This window comes from Manis javanica, chromosome 14, assembly GCF_040802235.1.
Source record: "Manis javanica isolate MJ-LG chromosome 14, MJ_LKY, whole genome shotgun sequence".
NCBI lineage: Eukaryota > Metazoa > Chordata > Mammalia > Pholidota > Manidae > Manis > Manis javanica.
The window spans coordinates 11,420,846-11,446,217 of NC_133169.1; the positions used below are offsets into that span (position 1 = coordinate 11,420,846).

General features: G+C 44.2%; 2 protein-coding genes across 27 annotated transcripts in view; both read right to left on the reverse strand.

The window, feature by feature from the left end:
* Nucleotides 1-20,301: 20,301 nt before the first annotated feature.
* Nucleotides 20,302-23,013, reverse strand: HAX1 (HCLS1 associated protein X-1). 2 transcript variants are annotated; one of them, XM_017655425.3, is made up of 7 exons: nucleotides 22,768-23,013; nucleotides 21,998-22,257; nucleotides 21,635-21,822; nucleotides 21,157-21,208; nucleotides 20,906-21,012; nucleotides 20,690-20,780; nucleotides 20,302-20,564 (listed from the first exon to the last, which is right to left on the reverse strand). In XM_017655425.3, exons 1-7 carry the CDS (start codon nucleotides 22,824-22,826, stop codon nucleotides 20,479-20,481), a joined length of 843 nt encoding a protein of 280 aa, XP_017510914.1. In that variant the 5' UTR covers nucleotides 22,827-23,013; the 3' UTR covers nucleotides 20,302-20,478. The 2 variants fall into 2 exon arrangements, with proteins under 2 accessions (XP_017510914.1, XP_017510920.1); XM_017655431.3 differs by having other exon boundaries at nucleotides 21,998-22,228; nucleotides 22,768-22,920.
* A 996-nt stretch (nucleotides 23,014-24,009) lies between these two features.
* Nucleotides 24,010-25,372, reverse strand: part of UBAP2L (ubiquitin associated protein 2 like) — a 39,501-nt gene continuing 38,138 nt past the window's right edge. For 16 of the 25 annotated variants that reach the window (XM_017655256.3, XM_017655232.3, XM_073221354.1 and 13 more), the window contains one exon: nucleotides 24,159-24,786. In XM_017655256.3, the coding sequence (XP_017510745.1) occupies nucleotides 24,691-24,786 (96 nt within the window). In that variant the 3' untranslated portion in view covers nucleotides 24,159-24,690. Of the gene's footprint in view, nucleotides 24,126-24,158; nucleotides 24,787-25,372 lie in introns of those variants that run through there. The other 9 variants (XM_037016800.2, XM_037016790.2, XM_037016803.2 and 6 more) reach the window with 1 other exon arrangement.

Genomic DNA, 25,372 nt, shown 5'->3' on the forward strand with positions numbered 1-25,372 from the left:
GCCGTGGCTTTCCTGGCAGGAAACTCTCGCCCAAGGTTACGTGCCCTGCTAAATAGGGCCTATATCAATGACAGTTGATACAGGGGTACAGAGACCTGGCCTCTTTGCCTCAAAATTGAGACAACTCTGAAGGCCATTTCAGCTCCAAAGTTCCCCATAGGAACAGCTGAAGCCTCTGTTACATCCTCACTGCGTGTCACTTTCCCCCTCCACCTACTCCTGCCTTCCCCACTTCCTTACCTCTATCTCCTGGGAGCACTACCACCCCCCACTAAACCTTGTTCATGTCCCTGATAAACTTAGTTCATGTACCTCCCCACCTTAGTCTTTTTTTCCAGGGAACCCAAATAGATGGTGTCAGGAGTGGTTCTAGCAAGCAAACTAAAATGGGGTTTTGGTGACAGATTCTTCATCTCCTGGCGGACAAACAGAACCCCATGATGGTAGTAGCTAGAGGATGCATAGTCTCTAGCTTGCTAAATTGATGTCATTACTTAAATGATCAGTAGTGGTCATTTGGAAGAGGTCACTGGTTGAAAGGCCGTACACTGGTGCAATTAACCCTGGCACTTCAGAGATGTGAGGGGAATGGTAACTGGAATTCCCAGGTGGTTCCTGTCCACATTATTCCTAAGAATATCACTGTTTGAGCAAATCCTGGGACCTTTGCTGGGTTTATTAACCAGCCCCAGTTGGTCATGTGTGTCACTATCTGTCTTGCCAATGGGTTTCAGTCCCGGGCAAGTTCGCTATGGATTCAGTGTGACCAAAGAAAATGACAGCAAAACGTTCTTGGGGTGAAAGGGTTATACCCAACTTTATTTCCAGGTGGCAGGTCAGTCACTAAAATCCTATTCACTCAGAGCGTGTCTGCATGCAGCAAGCTGGTCTCTGCCTCTGGGCTCCTCTGTCTGCATAGCTGTCCTCTGGGCCTCTCTGCCTGCATAGTTGTCCCACACAGCCGTCCTCCGGGCCTCTCTGCACAGTCGTTCCACACAACCATCGTCTGGGCCTCTGTCCTCGGTGCTGCCACCACTCCAGCCTCTGCTCTGCTCTCCTGCTACCTTGCAGCCCTGCCACCATGTCGCACCCAGAGCCCTGGGCAGAGCTCTTTATATAGAGTCAACAGCCATGTATTGCCCACAAGTGTGCAGTGAGCTAGTCAACCAGGGGAAGGTGAGAATCCTGGACACAGGAACTCTCATTTTATCCACACTATCACATTCAAATCAGTCCTGGCTTGCTCTTCTGTTTCTGATACTACCATAATGTCACCAATGTAGTGTATTATTACGCTTGAGACCTGCATCAAATTCAAATCCCTCCTGACCAAGTTGTGACAATAAGAGAGTGAGTTCAGATAATCCTGTGGCACCACAGTAAAAGTAAACTGGGATCCTTCCCACATGAAGGCAAACTGTGGTTGGCTCTTTTCAGAGATTCGAGATGGAGAAGAAAGCATTCACAAGGCCAATCACTGAGTACCTGCCTCCTTCAGCCTGCTGTATTTTTTGTGTTTTTCAGACCATGTCTGGAACTGCTGAGGCTGTGGGAGGTACAAATTTATTGAAGCCTCGATAGTCTGTTAGTGTCCACGAGCCATCCACCGTTTGCACAGGCCACACAGGACTACTGTACAGTGAGTGAATGGGCACCAGCACCTAGCTTCTAGCATGTCACACATTACAGTGGTGATCTCTTGTGGCCCACCAGGTATTCTACATTGCTTCAAGTTAACCACCTGTGGGGGCTCAGGCAGTTCTCAATTCTCATTTAACATGTCCAATTAAAACTAGCCTAAGGGCAGGCTTACATGCCTTCTGTTCAAGAGTATTAGGTCGAGGAAGCAATCCCTAAAGTCAGTCATAAAATCATCTCAATAATACATTCAGGTAAAGGAGATACAACTACCTCATACAAATCTGCTCATGTCCCCCAGTTTTTATCCAGACTTTCACCTTAATCCTGTCAACCACTGCCTCTCTGATCTAACCTTAGCCTTAGCTAAGACTTCACCAATAGGCTTTGGAATCACAGGGCAGTGGGTTCCTGTATCAAGGAGTCCCAGAAAAGTTATTCACCTCCACCTGGTCATTTTACCCATATGCAAATGGCCTCAGGTGCCCAAGCTGGGGGTGTGGCCAGAGGACCCTGGCCCTTTTACCAATCTTTAACTTGATTAACCTGCCCGACCACCACCCCAGGGGATTTCTGGTCAGTTTTCTCATTGTAATCTTGGCCTGCGGGCTATTTAAGTCCCTCCAAACTGGGGTAAATAGAGTGGACTTTTCGGGCCTCTGTAATATCAGGGGAATACTAGGGGGTCCCAGGGGTCCCCCCAATTTCTGGTAGTGCTGCACTGACACCTTTGTTTCAACCACATCAATGTCTGCTTTTTTCATACCATTATTCAATAACCATCTGAAGAGTTCCACTCTGATGGGTAAAGTCCCTTCCTTGACTCCCTCCTTTGTGCCTTCCCATTAGTTTAGTTACCTTAACGATCTTGGTATCAGTTAGACCCATGAGGAAGCTGAGATAGCAATTCTGATAAAGGCATCTTGAACAGTTCTACTTTGTAGCAGTAAAGTTACATGGGGTGCCCATGCAACGGGGCCCCCTTAATCACAACATTCACCATAACCTGTATAAGAGTAATATTCAGCAGATGAATATCTCAGTCATCATAAAGCCAATCCCACATGGCTTGCATATGAAGAACATAGGCTGATTCATCTGGGGTGTTACATTTGGCATTTATTGGGGGAACTGGGCAATCCCCTTCTCAGGATCAGTAGACCTCACAGGGGCTCTTACCCAGTTCCCTCAAGAATAACCTCCTGTGTGTCTGGATCATGTACAGCCATCTGTGATTTTTCAGTAGTGAGCTGGGGGTCCTACATTAGCCCAAACATCCTCTTCCACTCTGAAGCATTCAAAACCACAGACACAGCCCCCAAACTGGTGACTCTCACAATCCACTTTAGTTAAGGTTCTTTAGGAAGCCAGTGATACCATCCACAAAAGGAGCCAGTTCCTTCACACCATATCCCCTGGTTTCAGACATTTCCTGGTTTTCACCTCCCCCTACATTAACTGTTTTCTTGGTGCCCAGAGGTCTTAGAGGTACTTCCTATCGCTTTGGAATAATTTTTCCCTTTCTAGGCAGCCTTGAGGCTAGTGGCTGAAGCTCAGATTGACTCAGATCCAAGCTGGTTCAGCATCAAGTCCTGACCTAGGGCTTTCTTTTATTTTCATTTTGACTATTACAGATAACAATAACCAGAGTATGGTATATTTAGCCTGCTTATTATTTTGTATTTCCTTACTTATCCAATGAGCCAACTCCGGAGTTGGGTCCACTGCCTTTTCTAAATTCCACTGGTAACTTTTACATTTAATAACTGTGTGTAAAACTGTACCATTTCCAGAATATCTCTCCTGGCTTTAGTACATCTGCATATCAATAGGCACTCAAGGGTGGAGAGAAGTATGGCTTTAGTGCATTTATATCATTCCTCAGGGGTGGAGAGAAGTTCATCTCCATATCAATGGGTAATTACCCAGACAAGGAGGGTTTATCTGTATCTGAGAGGTGAGGGGAGGGCAGGTTTTTGCTTCTTCCAGAGCAGAGGAGAAAGACGGCCCGGGACTGCAGTTTGTGAGCAATAAACGGGTTTTAAACTTTATTTCTCCCTTTGATTGATTTCGGTTTTCAGAGGTATTTTGCCCCGGGATTTCCTTTCCCCAGATGTACATCTGGTGCAGTCAGCAGGGTTCCTCTGAACCCAAAATCTGTTATAATAGGTGAGACCTTTGGGAGGGCCACCCCAAGAAATGATGGGGAGAAGTGGCGCTCGTGCTGAGGGACATGTGTCTACACTCGTGTGGTCGTGGGGGCATCATTGATGCTGCTGGCCGTGCCGACCCTGGCCAGTGGCCCAAGCCTAAGGCTACTGCTTCTGTGATTGCTGCTGCTTCTGCTGCCGGCTGGAGCCTGGCCACAACTATGGAAAGGAGCAGAGGTTCAGTACATCTTAATAGAGAAGCAACTGGCTGCTGTGTACCACGCCTTGCTGGCTACAGAGCCCATCGCCAGAACAGCTCCAACCAAGGTAATAACCACCTATCCCATGGCGGGGTGGGTGAGAGACTGGACCCAAAGGCCATGGAGTGGCATGGCACTGACGCCTACCGCATATCATGTGACTGGCCATTTGCCTTTGGCATCCCCAGGGAGTGATGAAGCAGACACATTGGCCCAGGTGTGCTGGCTAGAAGGAAACCCTGCCTCTGATGTGGCCCAATGGCTACATGAGCATTTGTTGCAAGTGGGGTAAAAGACAATGTGGGCTGTAGCCCATCGGTGGGGCTTGCCATTGACCTTTGAAGAAGTCAGCGGAGACAGAAGGAGTTGGCCCTGCACATTCTGCAGATCAGCAAACCACCAAAAGGGGCCTAGAGCATCTCATTGCAACCTATGGCCGGTTGCCCATAATTGAGAGTGATCAAGGCATCCACTTCATTGAACATAAGTTGTAAGAATGCGTGCAGCACTTAGGAATAAAATGGACGTCGCCCTGGACATTTTAACACATGGACTGGCTATGGCTGGCTCTTCTGGCACCTTGGGGAAAAGGCCTGGAAGCTGGCCTCCCGTATATTCCTGGAATAACAGCAAAGTGGCCCCCCAAAATCATGGTTATTTGCTTCTACAGTCCTTGTGTCCTGGATGCGCCCCCTGGCTGCAGCTACCGCATGATGGCTGGAATGGATGAGTTTTGGGCTTAATCTGCATAGTATTTTGAACCTACCTGAAAACTCTGGCTTGAGAATTATCATGATTGTGTTGCTATTGTCAAGAAAAAAATGCTTAAAGAGAGGCTTGACTTTGTTTAATGTTTGGTAAAAGTTTTGTGAGCAATCTAGCATGGTTGTTAGGAATGAGTAAACAAGTGTAGGAACATATTTTGTGCTTAGTGAGAGATTGTGTTTAGTGAGAGAATCTCTCCAATAGTGAGAGATCTGCATAGGCTGAATCCTCTGGCTTGAGGATTATCAAGATTTTGTTGCTGTTGCTACTGTATGTTATTAGATTGGTCTGAAGAGGGGAAATGAGTAAATTATAAAACGAGATTGCCGGAGGGGTGGCCTGTGGGTAAAACTGTAACACTTCCAGAATATCATGGCTTTACTACATCTACGTATCAATAGGCATTTAGAGGTGGAAAGAAGTATGGCTTTAGTGCATTTGCATCATTCCTCAGGAGTGGAGAGAAGTTCCTCTCCATATCAATGGGTAAATTACCTGCGCAACTGAGGGCTTATCTGTACCTGAGAGGTGAGGGGAGGGCAGGTTTTTGCTTGCAGAGCAGAGGAGAAAGACAGCCCAGGACTGCAGTTTGTGAGCAATAAATGGGCTTTAAACTTTATTTCTCCCTTTGACTGATTTTGATTTTTAGAGGTATTTTGCCCCAGGGTTTCTTCTCCCCGGACTTACAGTAACTGATTGCAGAGCAGCTGCTCTTTCATACCATGGGTGATTAGGTAGCCATCCAAGCATCGAAGGTTCCTCATCTCATGCGCTTTCCTTCTTTCTCTTCAAAAACCACACATTTCTGTGAGCCTGGGCTATTCAAAAAAAAAATCCTGTTCCTGACACCAACTGCATTCCACACCAACTCCTTTTGGGTTCCTGCACTCAATTCCAATGCATGTGTGTTTGGGAGGGTGTCTTCCCATGCACAACACCAAGCAATTCTTGAACACCAGCAGGGTGTCTGAGAATTGTACTCAATTCTGACACTCTACTCTGCCCAGAGACAGCACCAGATTCCCCAGGTACAGGACCGCCCCTCCACCCCCTACTCCAGATAACAGTCACAAGCCCCAGACTTACCTGTGCTTTGTCCTACCGGCTATAGATTGGAGGTTCCAATGACCTCCCCCTTAGATTCGATTAATTTGCTAGAGCAGCTCACAGAACTCAGGAAAACACTCATGTCATACTTACCCATATAATAAAAAATACCCTAAAGGATACAAGTTAACAGCCAGATAAAGAGTCACATAGGGCAAGGTCCCAAATAAAGGAGCTTCCATCCTTGTGGAGCTTGGGGCCTGGCTCAGTGGCACATGGAGGCCTTCTGGCTCTCCAAGTGTGGAAGCTCTCTCCACAGAGAAGCAGGATACAAAAGGGAGAGATGCTCTTCTCGTGAATTTTTGTGAAGGCTTCATTTTATAGTCATGATTGACTAAATAACTGGCCATTGGCTGATTCAACCTCCAGCCCCTACCCTTGGGTGGGGTCCAAAAGTCTCTCATTAACATGACAAGATACCCATTTCACCTTTAAGGCTCTGAAGTGTTTTCAGAAACTGTGGATAAAGACCAAATATACCTGACAAACATATTTGGTCATCTGAATGAAAAAATACGTATTTCTTATAACTCATTATATCACACCATGGGACATCCCAGTGTTCATTTCCCCAGTACCCTAACATAAAATTGAAACGGACATCCTTTGAAGTTGTAGAACACTCAACATTGGTTTGACCCATGGATTAAGTGCTGAAGGCCAACTGAAGGACTGAAAACTGCTCCACAGCAAGACAAAAATAAAATAAAATCATATCCCATGGAAAACTAAAGAGATTAGTGCCAGCCTCAAAGACTTAAAGAACACAGGAGAGGTGGCCCCTGTCACACCACCAGTTTGGCTTCTACAAAAACTGGATAGATCATGGCAGATAGGAGTGGTTTACCACAAAATTAACCAAACAGCAACTTCAATTGTTTCTGTGTTCCATATGGTAACTTTGTAGAGCAGTTATATATATATAATTAATATATAGCCTCTGGCTGGTGGAATATAGCCATTAATCTGGTGTATATGTTATTTTCCATCCCAATCAGATCACAAAGGAGGATCAGAAGCAATTTGCATCCACATGGGAAGGACAACAATACACTTATGGTCTTGTCCCAGGACTGTGTGAACTGTCTGGCCCTCTATCATAATATAATCTGAAGAGACCTTGACCATCTGGACATTTTAAAGAACATTATATTGGTCCACTGTGTATATAACACATGCTAATCAGATCAGAAGAGCAAGAAGTGGCAAGTATCTTGGAGGCTCTGGAAAGATACATGTATTCAGATGGGAAGAAACCCTATAAAGATTTAGGAAATTGTCTCACTGATGACGTATTCAGAGGTCCAGGGTTCTGGGGCATGCTGGGATGTCCTATCAAAGGAAAGGACTGATTATTTTATCTCACACCTTTCACCACTAAGAAAGAAGGACAATACCAATCTGATTAGGATTCTGGAGCAATATATTTCGTATCTGAGAATACTACTCAGACTGATTTGCCAGGTGATGATGAAGTCTGTCAAGTTTGAGCGGGGTCAAAAGCAGAAAAGTACTCTGCAATCTTTTTTTTTAAATCTAAAAATAGATTTTATTTTTTAGAGTAGTTTAGGGTTTATAGTAAAACTGACCTGAAAGCACAGAGTTCCCATATCCCTCTGCCCACCCCAGCCTCCCTCACTGTCAGAATTCCATACCAGTGGTACATTTGTTACAGTGGGTGAATCCACACTGACACATCGTTATCACCCAAAGTCCACAGCTGGCCTTAAGGTTTACTTTTGGCATTGAGTTTTGACAAATGCATAATGACATGTATCTGCCAGTGTTATGGTATCATACACAATAATTTTATTATCCTAAAACTCCTCTGTGCTCCACCTATTCACTCTTCCTCCCCAAACCCTGGCAACCACTGACATTTATTTATTTATTTATTTATTTATTTATTTATTTATTTATTTATTTATTTATATTAAGGTATCTTTGATATACAATCTTATGCTTAGGTTTCACATGAGCAACATTGTGGTTGCTACATTCATCCATATTAATTATCAAATCCCCCCCCACCCCATTGCAGTCACTGTCCATCAGCGTAGTAAGATGCTATAGAGTCACTACTTGTCTTCTCTGTGCTATACTGCCTTCCCTGTGCCCACCCCTATATTATGTGTGCTAATCATAATACCCCTAATCCCCTTCTCCCTCCCTTCCCAACCACCCTCCCCAACCCTTTCCCTTTGGTAACTGTTGCTCCATTCTTGGGTTCTGTGAGTCTGCTGCTGTTTTGTTCCTTCAGTTTTGCTTTGTTGTTATGCTCCACAGATGAGTGATATCATTTGATACTTGTCTTTCTCCACCTGGCTTATTTCACTGAGCCTAATACCCTCTAGTTCCATCGTGTTATTGCAAATAGTAGGATTTGTTTTCTTCTTATGGCTGAATAATATTCCATTGTGAATTTGTACCACATCTTTATTCCTTCATCTACTGATGGACACTTAGGCTACCTCTGCAATCTTATGATCCAGCAGACCCTGTGAGACTAGAGTATCTGTGGTAGAGAAAGATGCTATGTGTGGTTTGGCAAGTTCCAATAGGAGAATCATAATGTAGACCTTCTACGGCTCTGGAGCAAAGCCATGCTACCTGCAGCAGAGAAATACATACCATTTCTAGAACAGAAATCAAGTATCTTCATTCACAGTGAACTACATAGTGAATGCTACTGCGGTCCAGTAGAGACAGAGCATCTGACTATGGTTTATAAAGTGACCAAGCAGCCAGAACTGCCCATCATAAGCTGGGCTCTGTCACGTCCTCCACATCAAAAGGAAGGGCGGACTCAGCAAGAACACACCATTAACTTAAAGTGGCGTCTTTAGGATCAGGCATAAGCAGGGTCAAAGGGGACAAGCAAGCTAAGCTGAAAATCAAGTGGCCCAGACCTCTCCTATCATTCACATGTTGCACTGGCATCTCTTCCTCAGCTCACACCTGTGACCCTATTGGGGATTATCCTGTTCAAGCTGCTTTAACAAAAGACCATAAATGAGTTGGCTTATGAACAACAAAAATTACTCTCATAGCTCTGTGGGCTGGGAAGTTCAAGATCAATGTGCCAGCAGATTCAATATCTGGTGAGGGCCCACTTCCTGGTTCATTAACAGCCGTCCTCTTTGTGTCCTCACATGGCAGAGGGGCAAGGAAGGTCTCTGGAATCTTTTTCATAAGGGAACTAGCCTGATTCATGAGACCTCTGCCTTCATGACCTAATCACCTCCCAAACCACCTCCAAATACCATCACACTGCAGATTAGGTTTCAACATATGACTTAGGGCGACATAAAAATTCAGTCTATGGCAGAGATCTCGTGATGGGGAATCAGAGAAGGAAAAAGCCTAAGCTTAGTTCACAGATGAGTTGGCATGCTATGTGGGTAAAAGTTGAAAACTAACTGCTACTGCATAGCAACCCCAGTCGGGAGTGGCCATAAAAAATAGTGGTGAGGGGACATTTTCCTAGTGAACAGAAATTGGGACAGTACATCTGGTCATCTACTTTGGGTGAAAAAGAAGTTGAGAATATATGCAGGCACATGGACAGCGGCAGTCAGGGACTTGAAAAGACAGAGTGGAAGGTCAGGGACAAAAAGGTCCGAGGATGAGATATGGATGGACCTAAAGGAGTGGTCTTGAAGGGTAAAGATCTTTGCATCACGTGTTAACACCCACCCGAAAGCATCCACAGAAGAGGCACTGAACAACCAGGTAGGCCGACTGACTCAGCCACTGTCCGTCATTAGCCACTCCAGTTCTGAACAATGGATCCACTGAATGAAATAGCTGGTGGTAGGGATAGAGGCTATGCACAGGTCCAACAGCATGAGCTCCTTCTCATCAAGGCTCATCCAGCTACTGCCAATGTGTAACCTGCCATCAGCAAATACCAACACTAAGCCCCTGATATGGTGCTATCCCCTGAAAAGCAGCAGCCACCCAGGGGCAAGCTGGGACCACTATATTCTATCACTTGACTGTCTGAGATTGATACATATTCTGAGTATGGGTTTGCCTTTCCTGCCTATAGGGTTTCATCTAGTACCACTCTCCAAGGACTTACAGAGTACTTAATCCATCGATACAGAATCCGTATTACATTAGTTTAGACTAAGGGATCCTCCTTACAGTAAAGGGGGTGTGACAGTGGCGCAAGACCAAAGGATTCACTGGTCTTACACTGCCAAACTCAGAGGCCACTAGTCTGATAGTGCAAGGGCCTCTTAAAGACACAAATGAAGTGCCAGCCTCAAGATGAAATCCTGGGAGCACACAGCACCTTCCCCCAGAACATTATATACTCTTAATCAATGACCATTGTATGATTCTGTGTCCCCAACAGGTAGATTACACATATCTGAGAATTACGTGGATCTAGAACAGAAATCAAGTATCTTCACTCACAGTGAACTACATGGGGAATTTGACTTTGAGGTCTAGAGGTCCTGGAACCTCTAGTTGTATTGCTTCCTCCAAGGGTCACAGTAAGAATCCCTTTTGGAACTCTGGGGTCTTTGCAGCAAGAGACAAGCAGGCAAGAAAAGGAGTCATCATACTAGCAGAAGTAATTGACTCTGATGGAGGAGGGAGGCCTGCAGTGACACATGGGAGGCAGGGAGAATATTTTGGCATTCAGTTCATCAACTCTTGCTGCTCCCATGCTCGGTTTTAACAGTAAATATAAAAGCATAGAAGACATTTATATATATATATATCCCTATAAATAATGTATGTATATAGCACAACATGGTAACCAAGGGCATATCAGGGGTTAAAGTCTGGATTATCCCACTTTCCAGCTGCCTAGACCAGCAAAGGTGAGGAAAATCTGGAATCAGTGGTGCAGGAGGGGGATAAGAATACATTAGAGCGTTAATATATTTAGACTTTTCACTAATCCATCTCTTAAAGTTCCTCCAAGAAATAAAACCAATCAGAATCGCTATAGCTTTTCCCCAACTGGGTAAACTATCATAAATATGGATCAGAGCAGTGCAAGTGGTAAATTTAGTAGACACTACAGTGCTTCACCCAGATCCTCTCTCTAGGGTCAGGAGCCTATTCCCCAGCTGCTAGGAAGATCAGCCGCTGATTGCAAAGAGCTGTTTCCCTGACTAGAAATCACCTTGGCCACATGAAACTGTCTTGCTCTCTCTCAACAGGTTTCCTGCAATGATTGCTTAGTTCAAGAATACAAAGTCCTAGCCCTTTTGCCTTAATTTGGGACAAATCAGAAAAACTATCTCCATTCAAAACTCCCTGCAGAATCCTAGGATCAGTTGAGGACTGCTGAACCCACATGATGTCAGCTCCACCCTCTGCTCAATCCTTTCTTCACTTCTCTGCAGGTAGATCTCCTAAGAGCACTCCCAAATAAATGCTTTGTGTGAAACTCTCCATATCACAGTCTGTTTCCACAGGAACTCAATCTAATACACTTAGTTTTTCCAACCATATACTTTCTCCCATTAGCCGCCCTCCGTGAGCCTTTTGTGCTGAAGAATATAAACTCGTTATATCCTTCCTTTGTCTCACTTTAAAGATTCATTTTATTTTTGTAGTTTCTAAGGTAATATGTGCTCATTATCCTTCAATATTCATGTTTCTAGGTGGAAGAACTTCTGTTAGACCAGAGGTTGTCAACTAGGCATGGTACTACCCCCTCAAGAGAATTTTGAAAATTGGAGGCAGGATTTTTGTTGTTTCACAATCATGGGGAGCAGGGTGGGGGTTGGAGCTTCATATTTAGTGGTCAGAAGCTAGGTATGCTGAATATCCTACAAGATACACAACAAAGACTCATTCCATGTCCTACATGACTTTAGAATGTCTGACCAGATGTACATATTGGTGAAAAACTCGCTTATAATGGTATGACTACAGAATCAACTCTATAAACAAACTTTTCTTTTTCTTTTCATCAGTTTTAATGTGGACAAAATTTTCTAGGCATTTAATCATATAAATTGAGGAAAGACAGTATTTTATGTAGAACTTTAGCATGAGCCATTTACCAAAAAAAAAAAAAACATAGCTAACTGCATTGTTACGGTATTTGGGAGGCTATGTGATGGATCTGTATTGATTAGAATATCTCATTATGGATTCTAGTTGTGCCTGATCATTTACACATTGAAAAAAATACTACTTTATTATACTTTCCTTTTATTTTGCCTTAACAGAAAATTTAAGAGTATTTATACATATATATGAAAGTATTATGTATATAGATTGTATTATTAACATATTTCATTTCAGGATACTAAGTAGAGTGTTATAATTTTTTTGTGTAAAAAAGTCAATATTGGTGGGTGTGGGGAAGTTGGGGTTCCTATGGCCAGGATTCTCACTGAACTTAAACCAACTGATGATGTAACTGGCCTGTTGCTGGGCTGCCTCTTCCACACCTTTAGGCAATAAGCTATTATTGCCCTATATAGAGAGCTTGGCCCAGTGCTCTGGGTGGAGGCAGAGATACTAGTGCTCGAACCGCCAGAGAACAAGCCAGGTAATAAACCCTTTCACCCCGAAGAACGTTTTGCTGTCAATTTCTTTGGTCACACTGAATCCATAGTGAACTTGCCTGGGGCTGAAACCCACTGGCAAGACAGTGGGAATTCTGGGAAAACAGTAGCAGCAATGAAAGCCTAGTTTTTTAATTTTCTTGAATTTCCACATAAAAAGGATAGCAAAAGCAAAGATTCACTAAAAGCACAATAAAACTAGTTGACAAAATATACTTTCAAACCCTGTAGGGCAAGTGGTGTCTTGTCAGTGGGTTTCAACCCCAGGCAAGTTCACTATGGATTCAGTGAGGCCAAGAAATAACAATGGAACATTCTTGGGCTGAAAGGGTTTATTAGCCTGTTTGTTCTCCCAGGATAGGTCAAGCACTAGAATCACATCTGCATCCAACAGTCTGCAGGTCTGTAATCCTTGATCTCTGCCTCCGTGCAGAGCGCTGGGCAGAGCTCTTTACATAGTGACTCAGTCAATACTAGCTTATTGCCTATGGTGTGGAAGTGATAGTCTAGCAGTAGGCCAGTTACATCATGAAGTAGTTCAGGTGAGGATCCTGGCCATAGGAACTTCAATTTTTCCCCACAGTGGGTAGGAACATCAATAATCACCAGACCAGTATGATTATGTCTGTGCAAAAAGCAGCAGAGAGAAGCAGAGAAAAGCAACAGGGTATCTGATAGGCCCAAGGACAGGAGAGCCCCAAAATGCCCCTCAGCTATTCCCTGGAAAACTGGCATTGATTTTACTCTTCCAAAAGTGGATGATTTCAAGAGGCCTACAGAGGATGGTCTGAAGGGTCTATAGCAGTCAGGTTCCTATTAGTTTTTAAATCTGACCCATCTGCTCTCCCTTCCAGAACAGTGCTCCATATTGAGGAGAAACTGCTTGTCAATTCTACTTGTCAACAAAAAAAGTCACTAGTATTTTGATAGGAATTGCATTAAATGTATAGATAAATTCAGGCAGATTTGGTATCTTAGTAATATTGTGTTCCAATCCATGAACATGGTATCTCTTTTATTTAGGTTTTTATTATATCAGCAATTTTGTAGTTTTCAATATTCAGCTCTTGCACTTCATCAAAATTATTCCTAGGTATTTTGTTATTCTCTATTATGCTAGTATGAATGGAGTTATTTCTTGATTTTAGATTGCCAATCTACAGAAATACAATTTTCATTTATTTATCTTTTTGGTATATTGATCTTGTATCTTGAAACTTGCTATACTCATTTCTATTAGAGTTTTTTCTACACACATGGTGTGGGTAAAGTGAAGGTTCCTATGACCAGGATCCTCACCTGAACCTAAACTACTTGATGATGTAACTGGCCTGCTGCTGGCTACTGCTTCCACAGCCATAGTCAATAAGCTATTATTGACTAAGTTACTATATAAAGAGCTCTTCCCAGTACTCTGCACAGAGGCAGAGATGAAGGAGGATTACAGACCTATAGACTGTTGGATACGGATGTAATTCTAGTGCTTGACCTATCACTGGAAGAACAAACTGGGTAATAAACCCTTTCACCATAAGAATGTTCCATTGTCATTCCTCAGTCTCACTGAATCCATAGGGAACTTGCCCAAGACTAGAACCCATTGACAAGACAATTGGCAACGTCTGCAGGATTCATTGTTGACCAAGGAAAAGAAAAGGCTGACCTTATCGAAGGGGTGCTTCAGCAGGCTGCCCCTATAAATGGGAGACAATCGATGGGTTTCAGCCCCAAACAAGTTCACTATGGATTCAATGTACCCAAAGAAATGACAGTAGAACATTCTTGGGGTGAAAGGGTTATATCCAACTTTATTTCCATGGTGGCATGTCAATCACTAGAATCCTGTCCACTCAGAGCAAGTCTGCATGCAGCAAGCCAGTCTCTGCCCCTGAGCCTCTCTATGCCCACAGCTATCTCAGTCTCTGTCCTCAGTGCTGCCACCACTCCAGTCTCATCTCTGTTCTCCTGCAGCCTTGCAGCCATGCCACTGTCACCCAGAGCACTGGGCAGAGCTCTTTATATAGAGTCAATAACAATGTATTGCCCACACATGTGTAGTGAGCTAATCAACCAGGGCCAGGTGAGAATCCTAGCCATAGGAACCTTCACTTTATCCAAAGGTGGCTTGCCTCCTAGAGGGCTGGGCTGCACTCCAGGACTGGAGGCAGGTGAAGGTGACATCTGAGGCAGTAGGGGTGGCCCTTGGTATACAGTAAGTAGGTCCTTTGAGAAAATGAGTGCCTGTGAAGCAGTGGGAACTATGGGTTGGCTATTTCTCGCTGTATTAAAAAAGTCTACAGATGAGAAGAACATGCTCCTGGCAGAGACACAAGAAATGGCAGCACAAGAATGTGAGCTGCAAACTGCTGTGGATTCACTGAAGAATGAAATGTCATTGATATGAGAGGAGGCAGCACAAGAACGCCGGATGTGAGGTGCCGTTGAGGTAAAAATTTTGTTGTTGATTGAAATGGCATCACTATGAGGTACTGTGGAAGAGGTAAAGGCCATGAAGGAAAAGGATGGACCCCTTCAAAAAGCACAAGAGGCAGTGCAAGAACATGAGCTGCAAGGTCCAGTGGAAGAGGTAAAAGATTCCTTACAGAATGAGACAGGAGTGCTGCCAGGTGCTCTGAAGAAAGCAAAGGCCATGGAGAAGGACATACTCCTGAGGGAAGCACAGGAAGAGGTGGCATGAGAACATCAGCTGCGAGGCATTGAGGTGAAGGTAAGAGAGCTAGTGAAGACTGAGCTAACACTGCTGTGGGGCACAGTAGAAAAGGTAAAGGAGGTAGCAGAGAAGGCAGTCGGCAGAGTGAAGAGAAAGGTGCCATCAGCCCTGGAAATAGAGGAGCTCTATTGAAAGCACACCCAGTGGTTGTAAAGAAAATAAAGACACAGCAACCAAGGTTCCTCCAGGAGAAGTGCAGCCCCCTCTCCAGGTCGTGGAGCACTCTATGCTCTGCCCCTATACTGAGCTGGTGGATTTGGGCTCCCAGTTTCAGCAGAAGCCCTCAGAGTCAATATCAGCTCATCTCCTGCATCTGTGGGATTTAGGGGTGGATGGAATTGTTCTGTCTGGATCAGAGATGAGAAAGTGGCTTCCCTGACAGTTCATACTGCCTTGAGGCAGTGATTACAAAACGCACATCAGACCCCAGGAAATCACTCTCTCCTCAATTGGCTTATGGCTGCACTTTGTGCTGTGTGGCCCAATCAGGGTGATTTACCATCCTCCCCTGCTAGATGGCAGACATATGCTGAACTCCAACAGGTGTTACAGAAGATAGGCATGAGAAATGCCATCTATAGTCCAGGGAATTATGGCCCAGATGAGGAGCCTTTTACTGCAGGGATGAGAAATGTTGTGCTTCAAACAGCTCTCACATCTCTCTTTGGACCTCTAGTGGCCATTCTTGCCCCTCACTTAGGGCAGCCCATAAGTGACATTACCCGTACAGTAGCAGACTTAGGAGAGGCTGAAACAATAAAAGCACGAAAAGAAATAAGGTCTGCTACTCAGAGGAAGAACTTAAAGGGTCCCATGAAGGTTATGAGGACCCGAGTGTGGTTGAGTTAATACAGGCAGGAGCAGACAGAAGGAAATTAGATGGGAAATCAAACAGAATCTTACTGGAGCTGTGGCAACAACTGAAACCAGAGCAGCAGTTCCAGCCATTAAGAACAAAGAGGCAGAGGTCAGAGACAGAGCCACAAGTCCAGCCTGTGTGTTTGCAAGACTTCTCGCTGAAGTCACTTGAATCCACACAAGATGACTGGGGAACATGGTTTGATTGAGGGAAAGGTCAAGGTACCTGCTCTGAGGGACTTGTGGGGGGGACCAGAGGCCACATGTTGAAAATATCTGTCCATTGGTCCCCAGTGAATATATAACATTTGTTGGCTCTGGTGGACACAGAAGCTAAATGTTCATTGATTTATGGCAACCCTGAGCAGTTTCCTGGGACCCCAAGCCAAAATTCTTTTGGGAATAGGGCATCTACCCCCAAAGGAATATACTGTGTATATCTTTCCCATCCCCAAATATATTTTGGGGCTAGATATCCTGCAGGGCCTAGCAGACCAACAGATGACCTAAAGAGGCCTGGAGAGTCTCTTTTCAGCCTATGGATGACCACAGGTAATTGAGAGTGATCAAGGCACCTACTCTACTAGACATGCAATACAAGAATGGGTGCAACAGTTGGGAATCAAATGGAAGTTTCATGTGCCACACAATCTTACTGCGGCAGGTATGACAGGTACAATTGTTTGTTAAAATCTGGACTGAAGTCAGAAACCAATAGTCTGCTGGGATGATCAGTCAACTTATGGACAGTGCTACAGTGTTTGAACAAGAAACCTGAAAAGGGAGCCCTGAGCCCCATAGACATGCTATTGCATATTGCTGCCTCCCCTATACAACTGCAAGTACAAACCAAGGAAGAATTGTTGAAGGCAAGTTTTGGCTGCCAGAATATCTTGCTGCCAGCACCAACTGCACTAAACTCTGGAGACTGTTGAGTGGATATGGCCTTGGACATTTTGACACATGGACCAATGATGACTGGCTCTCCTGGCACCGTGGGGACAAGGCCTGGAAGCTGGCCTACTGTGTATTCCTTGAGTAACAGCAGAGTGGCCCTCAAAGATCAGAGTAGTATATCCTGAACAGCCAGAAGGTAGGAGCATCTTACCATGGAGTTTCATCATTATGGCCAGTGCATGCTCCTCCAGTAGCACTATATATAGACCCCTCAGTAACCCCCACGGAGAGAGGGATAAAGATATGTTATACTAGACCTGGATAGGACTTCCTTCCTGCTACAGTTCTATCACAGGACCACTCTCTTGCATGCATCCTACCTGATGGATAAGATTTGCCTATGTTGGTGTCATTAAAACATGTGTCTTATCACCCTTAAGGTCTTTGTGAATTGGGCACACACCCTAGCAAAAAATCTGTTACTCACTGGGGTGCATTGAGCTCCCTATCTGTACCACTACTAAGTGTGGGTCATGAACTCATCTGAGAACTGGTTTTGAATACAGCTGAAATAACTTCCTCAGGCTTGAGGATTATTATTTTTACCTGTATCAAAATTGTTTTATCTTAATTTTTGTTACTATCTCTGTTGTTATTATCCTCTGTTGCTGTTGTGGAATCTGGTTACAATGTTCCAGGTTTCTCCCACAGGGACCATTGCGGAAGATTGGGAGCATGTAGATGGTGAGGTGAGAATCCTGGAGGGGTGGAATGTGGATAAAGTGAAGGTTCCTCTGGCCAAGATCCTCACCTGAACCTTAACTACTTCATGATGTAACTGTCCTGCTGCTAGGCTACTGCTTCCACACCCATACACAATAAGCTATTATTGAGTCACTATATAGAGCCCTATGCAGTGCTCTGGGCATAGGCAAAGACAACGGATTATAGACCTGCAGACTGTTGGATGTAGATGTAATTCTAGTGTTCAACCTGTTACAGGGAGAACAAGCCGGGTAATAAACCCTTTCACCCCAAGAACATCCCACTGTCATTCTTCAGTCTCACTGAATCCATAGTGAACTTGCCTGGGGCTGGAACCCATTGGCAAGACACATGGTGATGGCTTCTGTAAATAGTCTTACTTCTTCCTTTCCATTTCCTGTGTCTTTCATCCCATTTTCTGAACTTTGTGTACTGGCTAGAACTTCTAGTATAATGTAGAATAAAAGTGGAAAGAGTAGATATCCTGACTGTATTTCAGACTTCTGCAATATGATGTTTGTTGTAGATACCCCTTTGTAGACCCCTTCATGTCTAAAGAGATTATACTCCTACACTTAATTCAGTATATTGGAAAAAATTATCCTTTGTAATTTTAAAAGTAATGCTCCATTGCCTTTTAATTTCAATGTTACTGTTAAAAGTTTGAGAACATTCTGATTCCCAAGCTTCTGAGTTTTTTTCTTTTTCTCTCTCTAGAATCATTTAGATTCTGTCTCTAGTGCTCTGAAATTTCCTATGCTGTGCCTTGGAGGGGGTTTATTTCCTTCTTTGGTGTCTAGCATGCAGTGGGTCTTTCAGATCAGAAAGTAATATCCTTCATTTCTGAGACAGTTATTTCATCAATGGTTCATATCATTGTAATTTTCTTGTCTGTTTTCTTATTCTCTATCTCCATTATTTGGTCTACTTTTTTGGAGTTCCCCAACTTTCTCATCCAAACCATTTTAGTTTCCCATTTTTGCCACCAAGTTTTTAACTCCCAAAAGTTCATTCTTATTTTCTCTCTTCTGTAGTACCCTCTTCTGGTTTATGGATATATGGTCTCATATTTCTAAGAACATTAAATATTTTGTCCTTGATGAATTTTCATCTTCCTGCATAGTCTCCATTTCTTCCAGGATGCCTTTGTTTGTACATCTCCATCCTTCATGTTGGAGGCTGATCACAGGTCTCTGGCTCCATTTGTGTTTATGGTGGTACTCTAAAGAGCTGATTTGAAAAATCAATTGCATTCTTATAATACTAGAAGAGGCAGAGAATTTTTTAAAGGTGAGGGGATTTGTTCTACTAAATACAACTATAGTTGACCCTTGTACAATGTGGAGTTTAGGGTCACTAATCCTCTGTGCAAATATACCCATATAACTTTTGACTCCCCCAAAACTTAACTACTAATAGCCTATTGTAGGCTGGAAGCTTTAGTGATGACATTAAGTCAATCAACACATATTTTGTATATTTATGACATAATATATTCACACCATAAAGCTAGAGAAAAGAAAATGTTTTTTTAAATTGTCATCAAACTCCAATATATTTTCCAATACTTATTGCAAAATATCCATGTGTAAGTGCACCTGTGAGTTCAAAGACTATCTGTATAGTATTTTAAAACATGGTATGGGCATAAAGATAGACAAATAGATAGAAGAGAGTAGAAGGACCCAGCACAGGGATATATATGTATTTGCATGTATGTATGTGTGTATAATGTACGTATTTGTACATATATGTATGTATTTTTTTCCAGATGGAAAAAAATGAAGTTGGTTCTGATTCATACCACATAGGAAGATAAATTTCAGGAGGATTTAAAAACCTAAATGTAAAAGACAAAACTATAAAACTATAAAACTATGGAGGATAATAAAGGAGAGTATCTTTTTAATTCAGGGTTGGGGGAGATATCTAAAAGAGATAACACTAACCACAAAAGAAAAGATAAATTTGGCTACAATAAATCAACATCAGTTCACCAAAAGATGTAATAAAGAGAATGAAAAACAAAATCCCATTACTGTATCTTTTCTCCTTTGTTCTTGTGATATGCTTCTTCTTTAGGAAAATCCTTTTTTTGTCATTTTAGTGGAATTTCCAGAGAACAGAGGTAAGTAAATGTATAAGCTCTGCCACTCTAAACCACAGTACTAAAAACTTTTTTAATGAGAAAAGGATCCAGCAGTATTTGTGCTAGTTATATTTTCTCTTACATAAAAAAATAAAAACATAGCCAGTAAAGGAAGAAATATTTTCCCATGCATTTCCTCAAAGTAGCTCATGAACTATCCAAGCAGTAGTCCCACACCTAAGGAAGCAGTTATCACTTACATTTCCACACACTTCCTCTTTGTAGAATTTAATGCATTCCCATCTAAAAATTTTCCTGGAATTAACTCTAGTTATCTTACCTCCTCCATAAGGAAAATTCACTTCCTATTGGTACCTACAGGTTTGGGAAGTGGAACAAAAAATAAGTAAGGAGAAGGTTGTGATTCAAGACAATTTGAGAAGCCCTGGATAGTGTTACAAAGTGGAACAGTCTTGACAAAACCAAGATAGAGGAATTAGCATAAATAAAGATTTTATTGGTCAGTTTGGGTGAATGACATACTGACATACCCCCAATACACTGTTCCAACACACCTGAGCCCCTGAGGTGGCAGGAGAAGCTAAGCCCACTGATGGTGAGCAAAGAACCTGGGAGGTGGAGAGAACATGAAGGCCTATGAGGGTTAACAAGGCTACCGGGACCAGAACCAACGTCCTAGGAATAAATCCAGGATGGTAGAGGCATCATCCAGGGCTGGAGGTGTCGGTGATTCTGGATCTAAGGAAGAAAGTGATAGACAAACCAAATCAAAGACCTAAGAGGCAAAGAAGAGACATAATATTAAGTTTCCCTTTCCCAAGGCATTAAGAGCTGGACCCTTTTGATTTGTACTCTTCACTTACCGTCTCTAGGATTGCCATCTACTTCTTGATGGGTTACAGTGGTCTCTGTCCGACCCTCACTGTCCACCACAGTCCGGCGCTCCTCTACTGTCTACAAGAAGCAGCCACCACCATGACCCTAACATTACTCAAGGTGAATCCACTGGTTTCTGTACATAGATCCCTCTTTCAAGGGTATCCTTTGGCCAGTTTCCTTTACCCCATCTCCCACCTTACCCCATCTGGTTTAGTGATCTTGGTCACAGAGACACTCTTGAAATAGGATTTGGGCTGGGGCTCCAGAACTGGGTCAAGGCCCTCCTGGGAAACCTGGGAATCAAGATCTAGAAGGGCAGAAAGAGAAAACAGGAAAAAAAGAGTACAAGGGAAAAAAGGGTATGAGTGTTGCAAAAAGAAACTTCAGGAGGGGAGAAAAGAGAACTTTAGGAGAATGAGAAGGCTGGGATACGTCCTCCCTCCAGACTCACCATTGTCCTCTCTGGCTCTAGAACGGGGGATCAAAGGCCACATGTCATCAAACTGCAGAAGAACCCAAAGTAGGTGAAATGATACCTTTCAATCTGAAACTTGAAGGGTTACAGAACCCAAACTATTCCAAGTTCCAGAGCTACATTTCCCCAGTAGATAATCCCATTCAGGATTGCTTTACTTATTCCTTTCCTCCTTCCTAGCTGTTTTATGTATCCTACCAAAAGATCTTCCTGAATTCACTTTTCTGTCCTCCCCCAAAATCTTGCCTTATACAAGAATCATACAGACCAATTTTTTTTAAAGGAAAAGCGGAACTCCCATTTCCCCCCAAAGAAAATCCTATGAGAAACTTAATACAGAAAACAGGTAACAGAATCCTAAATGGAGGGCCTAGGATTCCAACAAGGGTCCCAGTCTTTGCAGTCTTTCAGTCATCTCCTACAAGTTCTCACTTCCAGGCCCAGATGAACTCACCCTACGAAAAGGTCTCTGGGAGCCTTGGTCTGGTGCTGGTTTTGGGGATTCAGTTCTTGCATCACTATCCAAGATTCCCCCCGAGATCCTGGGCTGCTGACTATCTGGATACTTAAGCATTGAGTCTCGAAGTGTCTGTCCCTCCTGCCATCTCTCACCAGGTGTCTCTGACTCAGGACCTGGAAGTTCTGCAGAAAGGTGGCAGGTGGATGCTGGGGGGTAAGAAAGGACTTGGGCTCTTTTAAACCTTGAAATAATCAGTTTTCTCACACTTCTCACCCCCAAATAACTCTCTACAGGATCCTTATTTCACCCACCAACCCAGTAAAAACCATAAGCTCTTCCTCAGGGGCAGCCACACACCAGGAGGGTGGGAAGGCAAGGTCCAGGCCCCCATCTCGCTGAAGATGTTATTGAAATCTCGTACTAGATCATCAAAGCCGAAATTATCATGGAAAAGCATCCCTCCTCTTGGGCGGAAGTTGAAGCCAAATTCCTCAGGGGGCTGGGGACCCTCAAACTTCGAGCTTCCACGGCCCCACGTGGCTCCTTCTTCTTCCTCCTCCTCCTCCTCATCTTCATCTCGAGTCATCCCTCCAAAAAAGGGATCTCGGTGTCTGGGGCTGGAGGCAGATTAGCCACCAAATGGTTAAGCACTACTTAAACCATAAAATCAACTCATGGGTGGCAAAGTAGGAGAAAGGTAGGGGTCTGGAAAGCTGAGGTGAGGGTTGGAGGACTGGCCATCGGGTTTTGTTTTGCTTTGTTTTCGTTTTTATCAAAGTCAGTCCTCGCCATGCGGCTCCCCCCAGACACTTCTCGGCTTTTCAATGTCCCCAGCCCCTCCTCTCTCTCCCAAGGTCCTGCTCCCTTGCTCATCGTCCTCTTCCCCAGAGACCCACTGTCTCCCCGCCCGGGGCCCCTGTTGCATCACCCCAGACTGGAAAGATTTAAGCTGCTGTTTCCCCTCCTAAAGTTCGCCTTGGTTACGGTCGCGGGGTGAGCACTCAATGTTGAGACTTCCGTCCTCTTCGCAGGAGTTAAAGGAGTAGGGAAGAGGATATTTTTTCCAAAAATAGGGTCAAGCTCCCCTCAGAAGACCCTCCCCCAGTCCCACCCGGACCCACTCTCACCTCCGAGGTCCAGAAAAGCCGAAAAAACCTCGAAAGAGGTCAAAAAGGCTCATTCCCATACTGGGACGCGAACCTTCCAACCGCACCCGAGGCCTTTTCACACTTGGAAGCAGCCAGCGATCTACGGTGGGAAACTGAGCGAAGCAGTCACATCACGCTGCCGGAAAGCAGCGATGAGGACACTGTCGTAAAACACCGTAAGCGGGTCGTGGGTGAAGGGTGAGGGTGGGGCGGACGTTCTCAAATTCGAAAGGCCTTCTCTTTACCCTATTTCCTGTGAGCGTACTGAATTTTCCTTTTCCAGCCATCACCTGTCTTCTAAGCCGATTCTCCTCCTGCGGACCAACGCGGTCCAATAAGGTGTTTCCGGAGTTTTGACGCTGGATAATAGCGCATAAAGCCGCCAGAGGGCAGTCCATCCGCACAAGCGAGCCGACTCAGGACACCCGTGTACTACGTACCAGTGTTCCATCTGAAGCCACCTCGCCCCTCTCCCAGTCGTTTTCCTTGGGTGACCTACGTCTAATACTAGAGGGATGGACTAAGTGTTTTACCAAGCTCCTTTTTGTACTGAACTCCCCAGAGCTGAGTAAAGACTTACGAATGTCTCAGGGATGCATGGACTCAACTCTCCAGCTAGGGAGTCGGTCATAACCATAAAGGATTCTCTTAATTCGTAAGCAGGCCCTGCAATCAGCAGGATAAAGGTTTTGTAAAGACGGCAAGGGAACTCTTGTAGTGTCTTGGGAGGGAAGAAAGAATCCTGGGCTCCAAAGTATTCCCAATTGCCTACCATTTACTTTCAAAGCCTGCCCCTCTCGGTACCTCCACCCCCATCCCAAACCCCGCTTGCTATAGATGCATTTGTTGGGTATACCTGCAGAAAATGAGAGCACTCAGGAAGCAAAACCTATTGTGGTCTAAGAGGAGAAATGGGCCCCAAGCTTCAGTTTTGTTGGCCAACAGCACACTTCCCTCACTTCCTTCCAGGTCATCTAAACTATACTTTGATTCTACAAAGCCATTTCTTTTAGCTCCTTCTTAATCCTCTCCCTTTCCACCCGATATCCACTATCTCACTCCCTACACACCTGCAATCTGTTGTAGATGGAGTAGTTTCTGGAGGAAATGAAGATTTGTGGTGGTTCTTTCCAGGCACCAGGGCTGTGAAATTCTTAGGGTAGAAGGGAAGGGAATCAATCCTCTCAAGGGCAAGACACTACCACATTAAGGTCAGAGGAGTTCTTAAAGGGCAAAGATTTCATTTTATTCCACTGCCTTCAGGCCTGCTAGAGGAGGCCCAGTTGGTACGGTAATACTTATTCACCAAGCTGGTCATCGACGAGACTGAGGATATCCTAGACGGAGCAAGAATGGGCAGAGGCTGAAGGTAGAGGTTTTCTTTTTTATATATACAAGACACATTAATCCATTAAATTTGAGGACACAGTACAAAAAAAAAAAAAACACTTCAACTAATTCATCTGACAATGCTGTTCATATTCATGACGCCATATTTTGTTGTTGTATTGTTTCCTAATAATAAACGAGGAGACTTAGGGCTGTTGGGCTGATATATATTTGGGGGTCCCCCCTCCCCACCTCACCCATACACCACCAGGGTGAACAGGAGAAGGAAAGGTAGGGCCCACAGCAAAATTTCATAATCTTGAATGCAAGGGGGGAGGAGGAGAGGAAAGTAAGAAAAAAAAGGAGAAAATACAAATCCTATAATACATACAACAGAGTGGGAATGGTATGGGAATGGGACAGACATGAAGCTGAGGCATGGGGTGGGCCGCTGGGGGGCGGGGGCGGGGGGCAGCGGAATCCCCCCACATTCCTTTCTCTGATGCTGTTTCCATAGTTGCCAGGCTGAGAAGCCCTCTCAGAAGATGGGACCGGGAGAAGAGGGTCAGGGCCTCAGTTGGCCCCCCAGCTGTAACTGTTGTAGGCAGACTTGTTGGTCTGGGGCTTCTGCGGGATGGAGCTGGTCTGGCTACGTTGCCCGCTGCCCGTCTGCAGGGGAATGGGACGATGGTGGGGAGGAAAAATGTGTCTAGTTAGTGGGACAAATTTGTGACATCTTCAGGTGGAGATTTAAAAATTGTCTTGCTCTCCCATTCCCCCTGCTTACAAAACTCAGAAGCTTATTTCTGAACCACAGAAAATATGGTTTATATAGCTGCTAAAGCACCTCTGACAAGTGAGAAGGCACTTCCAACCTTTAAATAGGGGAAACATGAAGAGGGCAAGACACCTTTAGAGACAAGTAAATCAGTTCTATTGCTTTCAATTCCACCTTCTTACCCCACCCTCACCCTCCCCTGCTCTGAGAAAAGGCTTCTCTCTAAAGAGAATTATGGCCTCTTGGAGAGGAGTGATCACAAGATGATTTCATTTTCATTAATCCCCATGAGTGCCTCAACTTGGAGAACTGTCTTTTGAGAGCAAGGAAGCCCTTATTCCAGCTCCCCTCAGCCACCTATGATAGAGGAGGGGTCACTTGTAGCACCCCATGGCTCCCCACCCCTAACACACGTATCTGTGAGCCCACTTTAAGCAAAGTAGGAGAGACAGTCTGAGGCCCCAGACTCCAGATGCT